At 47.6% G+C, this 18,798-nt stretch overlaps 1 protein-coding gene across 1 annotated transcript in view; it reads left to right on the top strand.

Moving 5' to 3' along the window:
• Nucleotides 1–18,798, top strand: part of LOC147099952 (integrin alpha-11-like) — a 181,354-nt gene that overhangs the window by 110,830 nt on the left and 51,726 nt on the right. The window contains exons 12-14 of the mRNA XM_085968480.1: nucleotides 3,266–3,414; nucleotides 5,618–5,758; nucleotides 13,364–13,567. Of these exons, the coding sequence (XP_085824606.1) occupies nucleotides 3,266–3,414; nucleotides 5,618–5,758; nucleotides 13,364–13,567 (494 nt within the window). The remainder of the gene's footprint in view (nucleotides 1–3,265; nucleotides 3,415–5,617; nucleotides 5,759–13,363; nucleotides 13,568–18,798) is intronic.

Below are 18,798 nucleotides of genomic sequence, written 5' to 3'. Positions count from 1 at the left end.
GAAGATGAGCTTGGATCTTCCATTCATGGGAGGGAATGGGAAATGGTCTGGTCCGTTAGATTTCCATACATGGGAGGTAGCGGTAAATGGGTTCATCCATTGGAATCCTGCACAAAGTGGATGGGAAATGGATTGGTCCATTGGAATTCTGTGCTGTGACCAGCCTGTCTTTATCTGGAACAAAAATCAAAAAATACTGGAGACATTCAGGCTGCGTCTGTTCTGAAAGCACAGGTGATCGTTCCAGACACACAACCCTCCCTCAGAACTGTCTTTATCTGGAGTTGGTTGCTGGGTGTAATCTTGTTGAACTCATTTCTCTTTATCTTCCTGTCTTTCAATAGTTCACTGTTGCATCTCATTTGTTTCCCTTGTTAGTTCAAAAGTGTGTGGTTGGGAGAATCGGTTCCATCGCTGGAATCTGGATCGTTTACATGCATTAAGGTGTATAAAATTATGAGGGGCCTAGATAGAGTGGATAGGACGGACCTATTCCCCTTAGCAGAGAGGTCAATAACCAGGGGGTGTAGATTTAAAGTAATTGGTAGAAGGATTAGAGGGGAGTTGAGGAGAAATTTTTTCACCCAGAGGGTGGTGGGGGTCTGGAACTCACTGCCTGAAAGGGTGGTAGAGGCAGAAACCCTCATCGCATTTAAAAAGTACTTGGATATGCGCTTGAAGTGCCGTAACCTGCAGGGCTACGGACCAAGAGCTGGAAAGTGGGATTAGGGGGGATAGCTCTTTGTTGGCCGGCATGGACACGATGGGCCGAATGGCCTCCTTCTGTGTTGTAAACTTCTATGATTCTATTGCAGGCCTGTAACTGAGCAATGCTGCTTAATCGATGAGGAGCAGGCACCAAGAAGCTGCAAATGTGACCTTCATAGTTGTTAAATGTGGTTTCTTTCACTCAAAATTTATTTTGTTTCTATCAGAACACTCCTTGTTAATTAGCAGACTGTTGTCAAGTGTCTAATAGAGAAACAATGTTCCAAAACCTCAGTGATTTGGCCAATGTGGAGCATCTTTAAAAAGCTTTAGGTCCATACTTATGATTCAAAACATGTGATCTTTGTATGTAGGAAACACAGCGGCCGATTTGTGCACAGCAAGATCCCACAAACAGCAATGCGATAATGGCCAGATAATCAGTTTTAGGTGTTGGTTGGGGGATAAATCTTGAGGGAGAACTCCCTTGTGTGGGAACAGGGGTTCACACTAGCTGGGTACCTTAAATGTTCTTTCTGTGCAGTCTGTGAGACCAGCACACGATGGATTAAATGTTAAAACAGCTTTCTGCTGAGCATGGGTTGTAAATTGTGTAAGGGGATTTTAAAGCAAACGTATCTCCACGGATCAGAAGGCTGACCTGCGTGTCTAGCAGGTCGGAATCGGGTCACTTGTGTTTATGGTAATAACCGACAAGAAGAGTTTATGATGGTAATAAAATGATTCGAAGAGTTAAGTGCCTGGTTGTTTAGTTTCTGCGGTTGTTCTGTTGTCATTTGTATGCATTTTTGATGTACTATGATTTGTTGGTAGTATGCATGGAATGCAGTGATCAAAGGTGAAATTTGGTATAAGAAATGTGAGGGAACGACTGTTCAGCAACTCGCCCATACTGGAATCGTAAGAGTATGTGCTGTCTCACGAGCTCACACTAGAATCATGGATAGCATGATGTCTCAGTAGCAGCTCGCTCTCATACTAGAATCGTGTAGTTTGAAAAGCCCCGTGCACTCATACTGATTGTGGATAGTATGAGGTTTCAATATAGTCCTGATCCTGCACTACTACAACAGAGTGCGTGTGTGTAATCTGGCATTTAAAGTAACATAGAAACATAGAAACATAGAAGATAGGAGCAGGAGTAGGCCATTCGGCCCCTCGAGCCTGCTCCGCCATTTAATGAGATCATGGCTGATCATCCAAATTCAGTACCCTGTCCCTGCTTTCTCCCCATATCCCTTGATCCCTTTAGCCTTAAGAAATATATCTAACTCCTTCTTGAATATATTTAATGAATTGGCCTCAACTGCCTTCTGTGATAGAGAATTCCACAGGTTCACCACTCTCTGGGTGAAGAAATTCCTTCTCATCTCTGTCCTAAATGGCTTACCCCTTATCTTTAGACTGTGACCCCTGGTTCTGGACTCCCCTGCCATCGGGAACATCCTTCCTGCATCTAGTCTGTCTAGTCCTGTTAGAATTTTATAAGTTTCAATGAGATCCCCTCTCATTCTTCTAAACTCTAGCGAATATAAGCCTAATCGACCCAATCTCTCCTCATATGTCATTCCTGCCATCCCAGGCATCAGTCTGGTGAATCTTCGCTGCACTCCCTCCATGACAAGAACATCCTTCCTCAGATAAGGCGACCAAAACTGCACAAAGTACTCAAGATGTGGCCTCACCAAGGCCCTGTACAACTGCAGCAAGACATCCTTGCTCCTGTACTCGAATCCTCTCGCTATGAAGGCCAACATACCATTTGCCTTCTTAACCGTCTACTGCACCTGCATGCTTACCTTCAGCGACTGGTGCACAAGGACACCCAGGTCTCGTTGCACTTCCCCTTCTCCCAATCTATTGCCGCTCAGATAATAATCTGCTTTCCTGTTTTTGCCACCAAAGTGGATAACCTCGCATTTATCCACATTATACTGCATCTGCCATGCATCTGCCCAATCGCCCAACCTATCCAAATCTTACTGGACAGTAACAAGACGAAAAGGAGCAAAAAAGCAGTCCAACACCCTGCCCTTCCTTGAATGGTGCCACGATGCTCTTTTAAGTCCAACTGAGAGGGCCGATGGGACCTCGGTGTAAAGTCCCTGACATGAATCTTGTCATTCATGTGGAAATGACTTATGAAATGATACTGGGTGGCCTGCTGGTGGCGCTGTCCAGGGAGAGTATAAATACTCGGGCATGGGCCCAGCTTGCTCAGGACATTCTTTAACAGGAACTAGTGAAGGACACAACTAGATCTCCATGTTGAAAAACAGTTGATTAAAGCCTTGTTTAATACTCAGACCAAGTGCCTAGTAGTTTTCTTACGTTTTCATCTGAAAAACAGCACCTCCGACAGTGCAACGCTCCCTCAGTACTGCACTGGAGAGTCAGCCTGGATTGTGTGCTCAAGTCTCCAGGGTTGAACCCACGACCTTCTGACCCAGAAGCGCGAGTGCTACCTGACTGAGCCCAAGGCTGAAAGAAACTTCAGTACCCATGAGATTCTAATACACTGCATTTTGTCTTGCAGGTTACACCATTACTTCGGTGATGCCGAAATCAGGTCGAAGGTGGTACGTGTCAGGTGCTCCCAGATTCAATCACACCGGAAAAGTCATTATATTCACAATGAAGAATAATGGAAGTGTCACGATCCAGCAGTCCCTGAAGGGGCAGCAGGTTAGTGAGGCTGCTGAACTCATGCTTAGGGTATGTAACCATCCCATTTATTACTGCGGCCTTGCCTTTCTGCACATGTGCAGGACAGATGTGGATCACATGCGTGCAGATCTATTCCCAATTCCACTCCTACATCTGTTGTGTGCAGTCGGTGCTGTTATAGGACAAGTGTTATGAGGCTCATCAAAGTACAGATCCTAAAGCTCTCCTGTCGCAGATGATGCATCTCCCAGATTACTGCGGTACTTCTCCCAGCTCTGTTCCAAAGGTTTGGAAAGCTGCTTCAGTTTAAAAACGAGCATGTGTCTGACTGCTGAGCATTGCCAGGAACCCACAGCATGAGATGTATCACTATCTGTGGGCTGGCTGGAAAATGTAGCTGTTTTAGAAATCTCTCCCATTTTTAATAGATGTTCTAAGCAAAAAAAAATGTCGGAGAAATTTCACACAATAATCTTTTTTGATGGGATCTCAGTATCTTCTGAATTTGATTTTCTCCTGATGCTTTGTAATCTTTAATCCGTTCAGCGGTTCTCTTTGCAGCTCGGGCTAAGGTCAGTTCGGATATGTGACTAAATCAGTTATATTACCCCTACCCCCTCTCCATTCACAGTCCTGTTTCCGTTCTGACCCCTGCCCCCTCGCCACTCTCCATCCTCCCTGTGCTCTGACCCCTTCCCTCTCTCCACTCTCCGTCCTCCCTGTGCTCTGACCCCTTCCCTCTCTCCACTCTCCCTCTCTGTGCTCTGACCCCTTCCCTCTCTCCACTCTCCGTCCTCCCTGTGCTCTGACCCCTTCCCTCTCTCCACTCTCCCTCTCTGTGCTCTGACCCCTTCCCTCTCTCCACTCTCCATCCTCCCTGTGCTCTGACCCCTTCCCTCTCTCCACTCTCCCTCTCTGTGCTCTGACCCCTTCCCTCTCTCCGCTCTCCGTCCTCCCTGTGCTCTGACCCCTTCCCTCTCTCCACTCTCCCTCTCTGTGCTCTGACCCCTTCCCTCTCTCCACTCTCCGTCCTCCCTGTGCTCTGACCCCTTCCCTCTCTCCACTCTCCGTTCTCCCAGTACTCTGACCCCTGCCCTCTCTCCACTCTCCGTCCTCCCTGTGCTCTGACCCCTGCCCTCTCTCCACTCTCCCTCTCTGTGCTCTGACCCCTTCCCTCTCTCCACTCTCCGTCCTCCCTGTGCTCTGACCCCTGCCCTCTCTCCACTCTCCGTCCTCCCTGTGCTCTGACCCCTGCCCTCTCTCCACTCTCCCTCTCTGTGCTCTGACCCCTGCCCTCTCTCCACTCTCCCTCTCTGTGCTCTGACCCCTTCCCTCTCTCCACTCTCCGTCCTCCCAGTGCTCTGACCCCTGCCCTCTCTCCACTCTCCGTCCTCCCTGTGCTCTGACCCCTGCCCTCTCTCCACTCTCCGTCCTCCCTGTGCTCTGACCCCTGCCCTCTCTCCACTCTCCGTCCTCCCTGTGCTCTGACCCCTTCCCTCTCTCCACTCTCCCTCTCTGTGCTCTGACCCCTTCCCTCTCTCCACTCTCCGTCCTCCCTGTGCTCTGACCCCTGCCCTCTCTCCACTCTCCCTCTCTGTGCTCTGACCCCTGCCCTCTCTCCACTCTCCCTCTCTGTGCTCTGACCCCTTCCCTCTCTCCACTCTCCGTCCTCCCAGTGCTCTGACCCCTGCCCTCTCTCCACTCTCCGTCCTCCCTGTGCTCTGACCCCTGCCCTCTCTCCACTCTCCGTCCTCCCTGTGCTCTGACCCCTGCCCTCTCTCCACTCTCTGTCCTCCCAGTGCTCTGACCCCTGCCCTCTCTCCACTCTCCGTCCTCCCTGTGCTCTGACCCCTGCCCTCTCTCCACTCTCCGTCCTCCCTGTGCTCTGACCCCTGCCCTCTCTCCACTCTCCCTCCCAGTGCTCTGACCCCTGACCTCTCTCCACTCTCCGTCCTCCCAGTGCTCTGACCCCTGCCCTCTCTCCACTCTCCGTCCTCATTGTGCTCTGACTTTGTGCACTGTCCATTCTCATAATTTTACTCAAAACTGGACACAGTGCTGCATCTGTGGTCTAACCAACGCCTGGTACAATTTCCTCCTCACCTCCTTGTTCAGTATTGCAAAGGCTCCTAACACGACGGCTATGCTTCCATTGGCAGGACATTTAATAATAGAGATTTTAAATCCACGATGATTCATTTTCCTGCTACATTTCTTTCAGATTGGATCATACTTTGGAAGTGAAATAACTCCAGTGGATGTGGATGCTGATGGGGTGACAGATATCTTATTGGTCGGTGCCCCCATGTATTTCAGTGATGGCAGAGAGAAGGGTAAAATCTACATCTATTCCCTCCACAAGGTAATTGTTAGAAAGCTTTCCTAGTATGGCCGGGACTTTCCTGGGATCTGTTCCCTCTCCGTCACCTTTCCACCACACTTCCGGCAAAGTTACAGCGACGGAGCGGGAGCGGATCCCAGGAAATTCCCGGCCTATGTGTTTTTGAGCACCCAAATTGCCTAGTGGCTTTAAAGAGGCTGCTCAGTGTGTTACCGAGACATGCAGGCCAGAAGGTCACGGGTTTGACTACACTGCTATTGTGTCCTGTAATTGGGGCACACAACAGTTGGCCTCAGTGCCTCTGGGCTAGTAAGGGGAGTGGGGGAGGGGGAAATCAATCAAGTTTCCTGATGTAATAAAACTCACTACGCACTTGGTTTGAGTATAAAGCAAGGCTTTAATCAACTTGTTTCAGAACATGGAGGTCTAGTTGTACTTCACTAGTTCCTTGTCTTACAAAATGTCCCTGGGAAAGCTGGGCCCACGCCCGAGTATTTATACTCCTTGGATGGCGCCACCAGCTGGCCGTCCAGCGTTATTTCATAAGCCGTTTCTTGATGAGATTTATAACACTTCCCATTCTGATTATTATCCAGTGATTCCAGCTGGAAAATAGATGTGCGGAAAGACGGTTTAGCCATGCTGGCTTCTATGTTCAGATAGCCTTCTGCTCGAGGTCTAGCATAACACATGAAAAATGGGCATTCCAACGAGGGGCTGGATGACAGCTGGCATCTTTGAAACCCTACATCAGCAAGGAATCAGTGCTTTCAGGGAAGAGGGGAAGAAAATTATAATGGAAGGCCCTGAAACTCCTAAAATTGAGGAAGGTGGAAAAGAAGATTTCTGATGGTGGAGAGGGTGGGGCTTTTAAATTCTGATGGCGGGGGCTGTGGGCAAGTCTTTGTCTGGGGGGTTCCTAGGCTCCCCTGAGAAATTCCACCTACTCTGGCGTGAGTTTCTCTTGGGGCTTTACGAAAGCCTCAAACCTTTACTTGGGGGGGGGTTAATTGATCCAGGATGCCCACTCGTTCCACTGGGATTAGAAGGTGTGAAGAAGATTTTTGGTGGGCCCTTTCAAGGCCTCCTCTCCACTGCTGCTGCAACAGGCCAGCGAGCGGCTCAGAGTGGGCAGCACTCAGCTGCCCTTCGCAGACGCGATGTGCCCTCCCAACTGTGCAAATTACCCCACCCCCCACACAGTTTGGGATAGGGCCTGCCTCTTTGGGCATGGGTGGACCGCGTTTCTGCTCCCACCGCACTTGTCCAAACAGAGCAGGGTCCCAGAAACTTCAAGGCCCACGTTTTTTAATTGCATCTTTGTAATTTGGGATCTTACAACTATGGGCATTGGATAGGGCAATGGAAGAGATTGTGATTAGAAAGACCTCATGTGTTTAACCATTATTTTACTAAGACTATTTATAATAGTACGGTGCTGGGCCATTCACACTACAAAAAGAAAGAAAGGCTTGCATTTATATAGCGCCTTTCATGACCTCAGGATGTCTCAAAGCGCTTTACAGCCAATGAAGTATGGTTACTCTTGTAATGTAGGAAACACAGCAGCCAATTTGCACACAGCAAGCTCCCACAAACAGCAATGTGATAATGACCAGATAATCTGTTTTTAGTGATGTTGGTTGAGGGATAAATATTGGCCCCAGGACACCGGGGAGATCTCCCCTGCTCTTCTTCGAAATAGTGCCATGGGATCTTGGTTTAACATCTCATCTGATGGCACGCTCCGACAGTACAGCACTCCCTCAGCACTGCACTGGGAGTATCAGCCTAGATTTTGGTGCTCAAGTCCCTGGCGTGGAACTTGAGCCCACAACCTTCTGACTCAGAGGCGAGTGTGTTACCCACTGAGTCACAGCTGACAGCCACAGCTACAGGGAACCCTTAGTTTATAGGGAGCACGAGAGTCGGGCTACAGTTAGATCATCTACAAACATGATCTCACCCCCGGGGGAGCCTGTGTAGCCTGGGAGAATCAAGAGGTTAAATCAATAAGAAAAGGGGATGGGGGAGGGTCAAAGAACCTTTTAGTCAGAAGCAATAGGCCAGAAAAAACACCAGTGATTGGAGTTCCAGTTTTTAATTTATAAAGTACCATCATTTGCCTTTTCAATTCATGACAGAATTACCATATGTACTCGGATAAAAGTGATCAATGTACAAAATAAACTCCCACCCACCTTCAGCCCAATAATCAAAATAATATTCTACTTACTCCCCCATCCTACAGCATGGCATCCCAGGGAGCAGGGAAATCGGTTTTAATTAGCGCTAAGTGTTCCACACACTACCACCTTTGAGCATAGACAGAGAATGGGGAGAGGGGGAGCCTGAGAGAGGGAAGATGGAAAGAAGGGATCCAAAAGACTGGGAGCATGAGAGAGGGGAGCGTGAGACTGCAAGTCTAAGAGAGGAAGGGGGTAGGAGACAGGGAAGCTGAACGGGGAGCAGGAGAGAGGGACCCTGAGAACGAGGAGAAAGGGGGCAGCGGGAGACTGGGAACCTGAGAGAGGGGAGCAGTGTTGGAGTGTCCAGAAGCAGGACTTGGATAGAAAAATGGGACCAGGCCAGGAGCAGGTTGTAAAGTCTGTAGGTTGTGCAGTAAATAACTTCAGAGACTTTAGAAGTACAAACAAAACAGGTCTTTACTATTCAGTGGTCTGGGCGATTTCTGCCCTAGTTAACGTATCACAACCCTTATATACTGGTGTGGTCACTATCGGTATTACAGTATACATGAGCCAATAGATAGTGCCACCCTAAAGTAGTGCTCTTAAAGGCGAACGGTTACATTCTATAGTTCCCTTAAAGGTAAACGGTTACATACACAACACTCCTCCCTTCCTAGCTTATTACTTACAGAATCCCGTTAAACATACAATCTTCAACTTTATATAAACAGTTTGCAGATATACTCTCGATGGAGTCAACGTCATATAACAATTTACAGATATACTCTCAATGGAGTCAACGTCATATAACAGTTTACAAACATACTCTCAGTGGAAACAGTTTACAGGTTCAGTCTCTGTGGGAACAGTTCATAAATTCAGTCTCTGGTATTAATTCGTTCCAGACAGCATCCTCCATAGCCTTTTTTTTTAACAGCTTGTACTTTCGTCCTGTTGAACCAGCAGTGCGGACTTATACAACCCACTGGCTGTCTTGATAATGTCCCTGGATTTTTTTTACAAATTTAGCACCTTTCGTAGTGTTCGGACTGAGGTAGTAGAAGTAATAATATTTTAAACAGTTATTATTTTCTGCTTCTTTTTCTTTTCTGCCTTTTTGAAACTCTCCGAGCTCTTTTCCCGGCTGCCATCTGTAGCGCCACCAACTCTCTATGTTCCTTAGACCTTAAGTGCTTCCTCAGGATTTCAGCACTTTGGGAGTTCCCATCACAATTTGGGCAGACCACATCCTCATTACATTCGGTGTCACTCAACAGGTCAAAACCCTTCTTCAAGCAATCATATTCATCCTGCTCTTCCTCGGATGTCTGCCCTTCCTTCCCTCCTGGCCTCATTTGTGCGTTCAATCCTTTCCCTTCCTTCAGGGATTTCGTTATCAGGCTATTTAATCCTTCTACTGAAGTAGCTGTTTCCCCATTCTCCTGTTCCCCTGGACGTAATTCAGCGTACTCCTCCATTTCATCCATCATTTTCTCCAATGCTTTCATCTTCTCTTCCTCTTGTACTTTGGCTTCCAGTGCTTGGAGAAGTTGCCTCTCGATGCTCTCTAGCTCATGTTCAGGGCCCATTCCCAGTTGAAACTGTTCTTCAAGTCGGTCAACCTCGGTAATTGCCGCCTCATATTTGTCTTGGGCTTCCTTCCATATTTTTATGAGTTCTGCCATGTCTTTCACCTCTACATCCTCATCTATGTATGGAACTTCTACCGATGAGTCTGTCTTGGCCCTGAGCTCCTCAAGAATTTCCTGCAGCCTTTGGACTTCTTGCTCATGTTCAACCTTTAGTTGCTCATATACTTCCAACGAAACTAGCTTTTCGGAGGTTGCTGAGTTAACCCCCTCCAGAATTGTAGTCTGGGCCTGTTCATACTGTTTTTTCAACTTCTCGCACTCTGCTTGTAAGGAGTCGTAGAGAAGAACTGGAATAAAATCCTGGCTTCCTGAAGATTCCTCTTCATTTGTTTCTTTCGCAATTTCCTGTTGGAGTTCAGCCAAGGCTGCTATGCTATCTGCCTCTCGAAGTCTCACTGCCATCAACTCTTCTTTATTCTTGCAGTCCATCTCAGCCATTTCCCGTTTACTTTCATTTAACTGAGTGAGTAGTCCCTTATTTTGGGCTGAGAGATATTGCACCTTCTCATGTAGACCCTTGCACTCCTTCTCTGCTTGACATAGCTGATTACCGCTGATTTGGTTCTGCGTTTCAAGTTCCAACATCCTTTGCTTAGCTTCTTTCAGTTTCGCCCCTATAAGCTCCTCTTGCAACATGGCCACATTATTCTCATCAGGTAAAGAAGCGTTTCTCTTTTCCATGTCCAAGATTTGTTTCTGCATCTCCTTAAGAGCACCCTGTGATTCAACTTCTCTTAACTTTGCCTGCACTAGCTCCGTCTCTAATTGCAGAACAAAATCCTCAGTGCAGCGTGATTTGCCCTTCTGCTGTATCTCTAGATCATGCAAATATTCTAACCCCTGAACATCATCAGGGAGATGTGATCGGTAATTGGTCACGATGGCTCTATGGTCGCTCTCTGCTTGAGCCAGTAGGTTCTGTTGTCTTTCCAGACTCTCCCATTCGGTGTCCCAGAACTTTTTCACCTTTTCCATCTCTTGTAGGAGACGGGCACTCAACTGTTCTAATTGTCGTTGTACTTTGACATAACGTTGAGTTCTAGCCCGGTGTTCCTCCGTAATGCATATGTCTGTAGCTTGAACAGACTCAGAATTCTCTGTCTTTATGCACGCCATCGATTTCCCAACCTTAGTCCGTGAGTTCATGTTAATCTTGTTTTTCATACATAAGCTGGACTTATCGTCTTCCGGCTCGGAGTCTGAGCTGCTTGTCTGCACCGAGTCCTCACTCGTCATTGCTTGTCGGTAGTGCCATTCCATGTCTATTTTCTTGATCCACTCCCGTCCTAGAAGTGGTGGTCCTCCCTCAGGTAGTACGTACAAATTCATTCTTGGGTGTACTTTACCCCTATCTCTCACCTTGACTCTTATTTTCCCCATGGGGTATACGCGATGCCCCGTGTATGTCTGTAATACGAACTTGGTATTTCTTAAGGGTATGTGAGAGAATAGTCGGTGGTAGTCCTTTTGGTTGATGACTGATACAGCTGATCCCGTGTCCAGCTCCATTCGTACTTGGACTCCAGCTATTTTTAGTGTGACCCAGATCGTCTGTAGATCAGTTACTTTACCCACATTGTGGATTCTCAGACTATCCAACTCCTGGCTGTTTGGGTCTGAGTCTGAATTTTGTTCGTCTGAACTCTTTTCAGCCACCTGATGCACCTTGTTGTACTTTTCTTGTGGTGGTGGCTTCCTTTGTTTGTTGGTCTTCTTTCTGGACCTGCATACCTTCGCGATGTGACCCAGTTTGCCACATTTCCTGCACTCTTGATTCTTAAACCAGCACTGATTCTGGTCGTGCGTTGTCTTTCCACAACGGTAGCATTTGGGAGTGCTTGCTGTAATTTGGTCCACCCCGAGTGCCGCCGCCTTTAGTTGCATTTCCGCCGTCCCTTTCGCTGCGGCTTCGTGCGATGAAGCTATGAGGACAGCCCTGTCCAGTGTGAGGTCGTTTTCTTCCAGAAGTCGCTTCTGCGTTCCTTCTTTGGCCAAGCCGCATACGAACTTGTCCCGCAGCGCCTCTGTCAAATTCCCTCCAAACTGGCAGTATTTCGCTAGCTTACGCAGTTCGACTAAGTATTCCGCATTGCTTTCATCTTGCCTCTGGGTTCTGGCGTAAAATTTAAATCGTTCAGCCAGCATCAACGGTGTGGGGTTCAAGTGATCCTTCAACACTGTTACGATCTCTTCGAAGGTCTGGTCCACTGGTTTAACTGGTGCTATTAGATGTTTCAAAAGCCCGTATGTTTTTGCTCCCATCGAATTTAACAAAGTTATTGCCTTGTCGTCATCCTCAATGTCGTTGGCTACGCAATATATTTCTATGCGTTCCACATACGTGGCCCAGTCTTCTATTTCAGCATTAAAGTCATTAATATTTCCTCGCTTAGGCATCTTCTTCTCTTTTCGAGTACAGTACAAGTATTACTTTACTTATTATTAATCTTCTTCTCTCTTCTTGAAAACACCACAAGTATTGCTGTACTTATACTTATTTTCCCTCTCTTCTTGAGAACACACCAGCCTTTCTGAAAAATCTTATTACTTTTCTGAAATTCTTAATAATTTCCAAGATGGCGGTTTCCCGCTTCTTCCTTCTTCTTCAGCGGTTTTCCCCGAAAAATGGCGGCTTTCCCGCGCTTCTCGCTCTCCCCGCCCACTTCAATGGCGGTTTTCCCGCGCTTGGCGGTCTTCACCCGGTCCCCCGACGCCGTCTGTCAGCCCGAGTGCGGCCCTTATCTATAATGCGATCGCTGGATCGCGAAGCGGCTGCCGGCCCTTATCTGTAGATCCGATCGCTCTCGCGGCTCTCGGCCCTTATCTGGAGATGCGATCGCTGGCTTGCAACGCCTCCCGCTCGGCTCTGGCTCCCCCGCTCGCGCGGCTCTCGGCTCTGACACTCCCGCGCCTACTCGCAGGCTCAGCGCTTCGTGGCAGCGGTTGCTGCACGGCTTCTCACATTGCCCGCGGTCCGGCTGTCACCCGACGCCGTTGGACCCGAATGCTTTGCCCTTCTCCTCCAAATACTTCTACCCCGTTTTTTTTAAATTTATTTGTTTTAACTACTCACAGTCTCTTCGGCCGCCTTGTTTTAGGCTGATTGGCTCGCTCAAGATGTGGTAGCAGGGTAATCTGTGCCTGTTGCTGCCGCAGCTTTGCTGTTAATCTTCCAGCTTCCAGTAAGTACTATCCTTTTAGTAGACGGAGCCTCGTGTTTTCTTTTTGAAGCTCTCTGCTACTGGTTAGTCTTGCCGCAGGGTACGATCGGACTCGTCGCCACTGTAAAGTCTGTAGGTTGTGCAGTAAATAACTTCAGAGACTTTAGAAGTACAAACAAAACAGGTCTTTACTATTCAGTGGTCTGGGCGATTTCTGCCCTAGTTAACGTATCACAACCCTTATATACTGGTGTGGTCACTATCGGTATTACAGTATACATGAGCCAATAGATAGTGCCACCCTAAAGTAGTGCTCTTAAAGGCGAACAGTTACATTCTATAGTTCCCTTAAAGGTAAACGGTTACATACACAACACAGGTGAATTCACTCCGCAGAGTGGGAGCTACAGAAACATTCAGCAGAATGACAACCCCCGACTTTCAACTTCCCAAGAGTGACCTAAATCTCTTATAGTCTTGTGCTTGAGTATATACAGTGCTATAACTCACTGTTACAGTGGGATATAATTTTTAGATTTGTGCACAATTAGATAACTTTACATGCACATTTTGGTACAAGATTCTGCTGCAACATTTAAAACCTGCTGGTTTGTTTTACAGAGAGTTTTCATTTTCAATAGTTTTCTGGAAATTTCTGACAAGTCCCAAAACTCTCGCTTTGGCTCCGCAATCGCCGCCGTTCGTGACCTCAATCATGACTCATTCAATGATGTGGTGGTCGGAGCACCACTGGAGGACGACCATCGCGGAGCAGTTTACGTGTTTCACGGATACGACAAAAACATCCTCAAGGACTACAAGCAGGTAAGAGACACAGTGAGCGGCGGCGGCGCTGCCTCCGTTTCCCCCCTTAGCGTCCCCGTTTGGGGTGATTCCGCCCCCAGTTTGGCGCCGCGCTGGACGGGAAGGTGAGACGGAAACAGGGCAGTAGCACGATGGGACTGTGTCTGTGGCCGCATTCCTGCTTAAACAAGGCTTCGTTACGAAATCGAGGAGACCGGCTGGTCCATCAAGCCTGCCCCACACTATGATGGTCAGAGCATTAGTGACTCGACACCTCTTCCCTGCCCCCCTTGCCATCCCCGCAGCCACGTAACCTCCTGGGAGAGGCCCTACCCCCCCCACCCCCGCCATCCCCGTCCTTTCCCGTTCAGATGCTGATGTGCAATTTTAATTAATTCAGCAACCAACAACAACTTGCATTTCTGTAGCACCTTTAACGTAGTAAAACATCCCAAAGCGCTTCACAGGAGTGATTATCAAACAAAAAATCGACACCAAGCCTAAAAAGGAGACATTAGGACAGGTGACCAAAAGCTTGGTCGTAGAGGTAGGTTTTAAACAGCGTGGAGAGGCAAAAAGGTTTGGGGACAGAATTCAGGAGCTAATAATATAAGGAATACTTACGATTAGATGCAATGTAGACACCACATTGTAAGGTCATGTTTGTTTGCCACAATGTGAAGCCGCAGTTTGCTGCAATGTGATTTACTGGAACTGATTAAGATGGAAGAAATTTCACAGCCATACAGCACATTTACTGGAAACTAGTAATGAATTCTGTCTTGTGCTTTAAATCACCCACATGTTGAGGCCTGTCTCTTTACTTCTTCTTCCGTCCCGAGTTATTTCATCTGTTTGCCCAAAGTTTGTATTTGCACCCTCAGTGCTCGGGTCTCGACTGTGAGAATCAGGGTGCTGGACACTCACCGGAGGCAAGGTGGTCTGAGATCGTTGGCAGTGGTGTCGCTGCAATGAGTCTCTGCCTCTGAGAAACTGAAGTTGCTGGGACTCCCACCTGAGAAAACACCTGCACTGGAGTCTTGTCTGAGGATTCGAGGACCCTGGGGTCCTACCTCAGAAAGCAAGGGAGCTGGGCCTTCACCTACAAAGTAGGGTCCTCGCTCCTCTCTTCAGAAGCTCAAGTGAATAACCTGTTCATTCCGTTCAGTCAATGGAATTTTCCGGCAGGGTCCATCCTCCCTGCTACATTAGGCACCTAATCCCTCACTAAAAGAAAGACTTGCATTTATATCACACCTTTCACGACCACCGGACATCTCGAAGCACTCTTACAGCCAATTAAGTACTTTTTGAAGTGGAGTCACTGTTGTAATGTGGGAAATGCGGCAGCCAATTTGCGCACAGCAAGCTCCCACAAACAGCAACGTGATAAATGACCAGATAATCTGTTTTTTTTGTTCTGTTGGTTGAGGGGAATAAATATTGGCCAGGACACCAGGGATAACCCCCCCACTCTTGTTCGAAATAGTGCCTTGGGATCTTTTATGTTCACTTAAGAGAGCAGACGGGGCCTCGGTTTAACCTCCGACAGTGCAGCGCTCCCTCAGCACTACACTGCACTGGAGTATCAGTCTAGCTTTATGTGCTCAAGCCCCTGGAGTGGGACTATGAACCCACAACCTTCTAGACACAGAGGCAAGTGTGCTACCCACTGAGCCACAGCTGACAGCTAGCACTAGCAAGAGAGGCCCCGTCTGCTCTCTCAGGTGGATGTAAAAGATCCCATGGCAGTATTTGAAGAAGAGCAGGGGAGTTCTCCCCGGTGTCCTGGCCAATATTTATCCCTCAACCAACACCTAAAAACAGATTATCTGGTCATTATCTCATTGCTGTTTGTGGGACCTTGCTGTGCGCAAATTGGCTGCCACTTTTTTTTTGGATTCATTGACGAGATGTGGGCATCGCTGGCAAAACCAACATTTAGTGCCCATCCCTAATTGTCCTGGAGAAGATGGTGGTGAGCCGCCTTCTTGACAACTGAGTGGCCTGCTTGGCTATTTCAGAGGGCAGTTAAGAGTCAAGCAACATTGCTGTGGGTCTGGAGTCACATATAGGCCAGACCGGGTAAGGACGGCAGATTTCCTTCCCTAAAGGGGATTAGTGAACCAGATGGGTTTTTACAACAATCCAATCGTTTCATGGTCACCATTACTGATACTAGCTTTTTATTCCAGATTTATTTAATTAACTAAATTTAAATTCCCCAGCTGCCATGGTGGGATTTGTACTCGTGTGTTATGGATCATTAGTTCAGGCTTCTGGATTACTACTGCCAGTAACACAACCGCTGTGCTACTCTTTTCTGCATTACAGCAGTGACTACAGTTCAAAAGTACATAATTGGCCGTAAAGGGCTTTGGAACATCCTGAGGTTGTGAAAAGTGCTTTATATATATGCAAGTTCATTATTTTTTAATTCAAAAATAAACTTAGTAACAAATAAAATGATCTCATACATAGTTTTGCAGTAACCAAGGTTTTTCTGCCAACATCGCAGTTTCTCAATGAATAAAATGGGCCAGTGACAGGTGTAATTGCAATGTAAATGAGTTATATTGCTAGGTCTGCTGCTATTTAATCATTTCTGCCAGTAATTATGAGGTTATGTGCCTACTTGAGTGAAAACAAATGTTCTTAGTAACTTAAATAGACTGAATAATGTAAGTCGAAAGGAACTCCATTGCTTTTTTTTTAAGTTCATACATATTCTCCTCATTGCTTCTTTCTTGCTCCCCCTCAGATATTGAGGGCAAGCGATTTGACAATGCTCAGATCGGCTCAGAATCCGGCATCTAACACTGCATCTGGGATTTATAATCCCAAATTGTTTGTACCCGAGCAGACACAGTAACTGTGTCGGTGAATGGTGTGCCAACACCCGAATCACTTCCCGCAGTCTGTGCTCGCTGACTTACATTGACTCCTGGTCCACCAACGCCTCAGTTTAAAAATTCTCATCCTCGTGACGGCGGTCAAGAGCAAGAGCCCTGGCTGGTTTTTGCTCTTCCTAATCCGGCGACACTGAAGCCAATTGTAGCATATCCAACTGCTACTTTGATTTAAGATTGACGGACTGAAAATAGAGCAGGGGTTTATTGTTGGGATTCACCAGGTCTGCTTGGCTCCATGTTGTTCTGGGCAATGGTTACCACCTGAGCTGTGGCAGAGAAAGCTGAAGAGTTAAAGGTGCATTGTCATTCTTCTGGAGAGAGAGAGAGAGTGGATCATGATTATGTTAAAGCGGTAAAAGTAAGAGGGGGAAAAATTCAGTTGGTTTGCGCCTCCGTTAGCGCCTTAAGAGGGCGCTAATGGGGCGCAAAGCAACTAGCACCCGGGCGCGGCGATGTTTGCGCCGCTCGCGAAATCACAGAAATCACAGAAACCCCACAGTGCAGATAGAGGCCATTTCAGCCCATCGAGCCTGCACCGACACATATCCCACCTGATCCCCGTAACCCCTACACCAACACACATCCCACCCCCGTAACCCCACGTATTTAATCCCCCTAACACTAAGGGTCAATTTATCGTAGCCAATCAACCTAACCCGCACATCTTTGGACTGTGGGAGGAAACCGGAGCACCCGGAGAAAACCCACGCAAACACGGGGAGAATGTGCAAACTCCACACAGACAGTCGCCCGAGGCCAGATTCGAACCCGGGTCCCTGGCGCTGTGAGGCAACAGTGCTAACCACTATGCCACCGTGCGAAATTAACTAGACATTTTGCGGCGGCACTAAACTCTGCCACCACGATCTCCTGCGCTGGTAGATCATGACGTCAGTTGCGTGCGCAACGGCCCGGTAGTGCCCGGACCGGATATTGAGTGGCGCCCCCTGCCTTACCGCCTGCCGCTAGCAACAACAGGTTGAGGGGAGCGTTTTGCAGTCAGGAAGGGACTGGGGGAGCACTATTTAAAGGCGACCGCTTCCTGCCTTTTTTTGTTGGTGACATTTTTGCACCACACATTCTGAGAGAGAGAGAGAGACTTCTGGAGAGATTCAACGCTGTGTGAAGGAGTTTTGGGTACTGAGCAGCACTTTGCAGGTTCATTTTGATTTGCCCTTCCTTGCTTCACTAGCGCTCTGAGGTAGCGCCTCGCTCCTCGGCCTTTGCGCCTTAAGACAGGTGTGAAGTGCCTGATTTAGCGCTCCAATCACCTCCAGGAGCGATAAAAGCCAAGTTTGCCATCGGAGGCGATAATTAGCGCCAGGCGCTAAACTTTGCACACGGCCGATAATGCCGCTCCAAACGGGGCGATACTGAATTTTTCCCCCAGAGTGTCTTTGTGTGGTGTGTTGATGTCATCTGTAACATAATTCACGTAGAAAAACAAGTCATTATGTCAGGAAAATGTCATTATGTTAGTAGGCGACATCCCAATGGCTGACATGACCCATCCCACTTTGGAACTCTCTGCCGCAATTGACAATTGATGCTAGGTCAGATGTTAATTTTAAATCTGAGACTGATAGATTTTTGTTAACCAAAGGTATTAAGCGATGTGGAGCAAAGGCGGGTATATGGAGTTAGGTCACAGATCAGCCATGATCTCATTAAATGGCAAAAACAGGCTCGAGGGCTTTAATGGCTTACTCGTGTTCCGATAAGTGGGATGTATCCCTATGGGGACAGAGCGTGCATTCTCTGAGCAAACAGATGCTCTAGAATTGTAGGATTCTCAGTAGCTAGGGTTGGAGACTCTTAAACAAGTTGATCGATTTCAATGTGTCAGACACATGGCTAACAATAAAAGCCTGGAGCTGAACTAAATGACAGCATCGGCTGTGCACCATCCAAATGGCAGCCAGTGCCCTACAGTTTATTCGCAAGCAGGCATTGTTGGCTTGCAAGTCACAAATTCCAGTGGTTTAGCTGCCTGAGGTGCTTTGAGGTTACAGCATCAACATTCTACCCAGGTGGCCATGGGTTTAAGTGGCGGGGTTGTCCATTACATCATTGAATGACCGCAGCTGGAATCTGTTTTGACAGTTTTAATCCAAACTGTTGACACAACCTACCAGGAATAGAATTCACCTCCTCACCTTCAATCGCCACGTTCTTCAGCTTCCCTTCTTCCATCAGTGCTCCTCTTGCCAACATACTTAGAAGTAGATAAAACCTAAAACAGCACCCTCTTTGGGATACCTAGATGAGCATCAGCCTCCAATCACCAATATTCTCTCAGAGTATATTTACGGAGAATGTTCAAGGCCCACCCCTACCTCA

The sequence above is a fragment of the Somniosus microcephalus genome, chromosome 27 (assembly GCF_052327205.1).
Source record: "Somniosus microcephalus isolate GS21.2 chromosome 27, FLI_Smic_1.0, whole genome shotgun sequence".
Taxonomy (NCBI): domain Eukaryota; kingdom Metazoa; phylum Chordata; class Chondrichthyes; order Squaliformes; family Somniosidae; genus Somniosus; species Somniosus microcephalus.
This window is presented reverse-complemented; position numbering and strand designations above follow the sequence as displayed.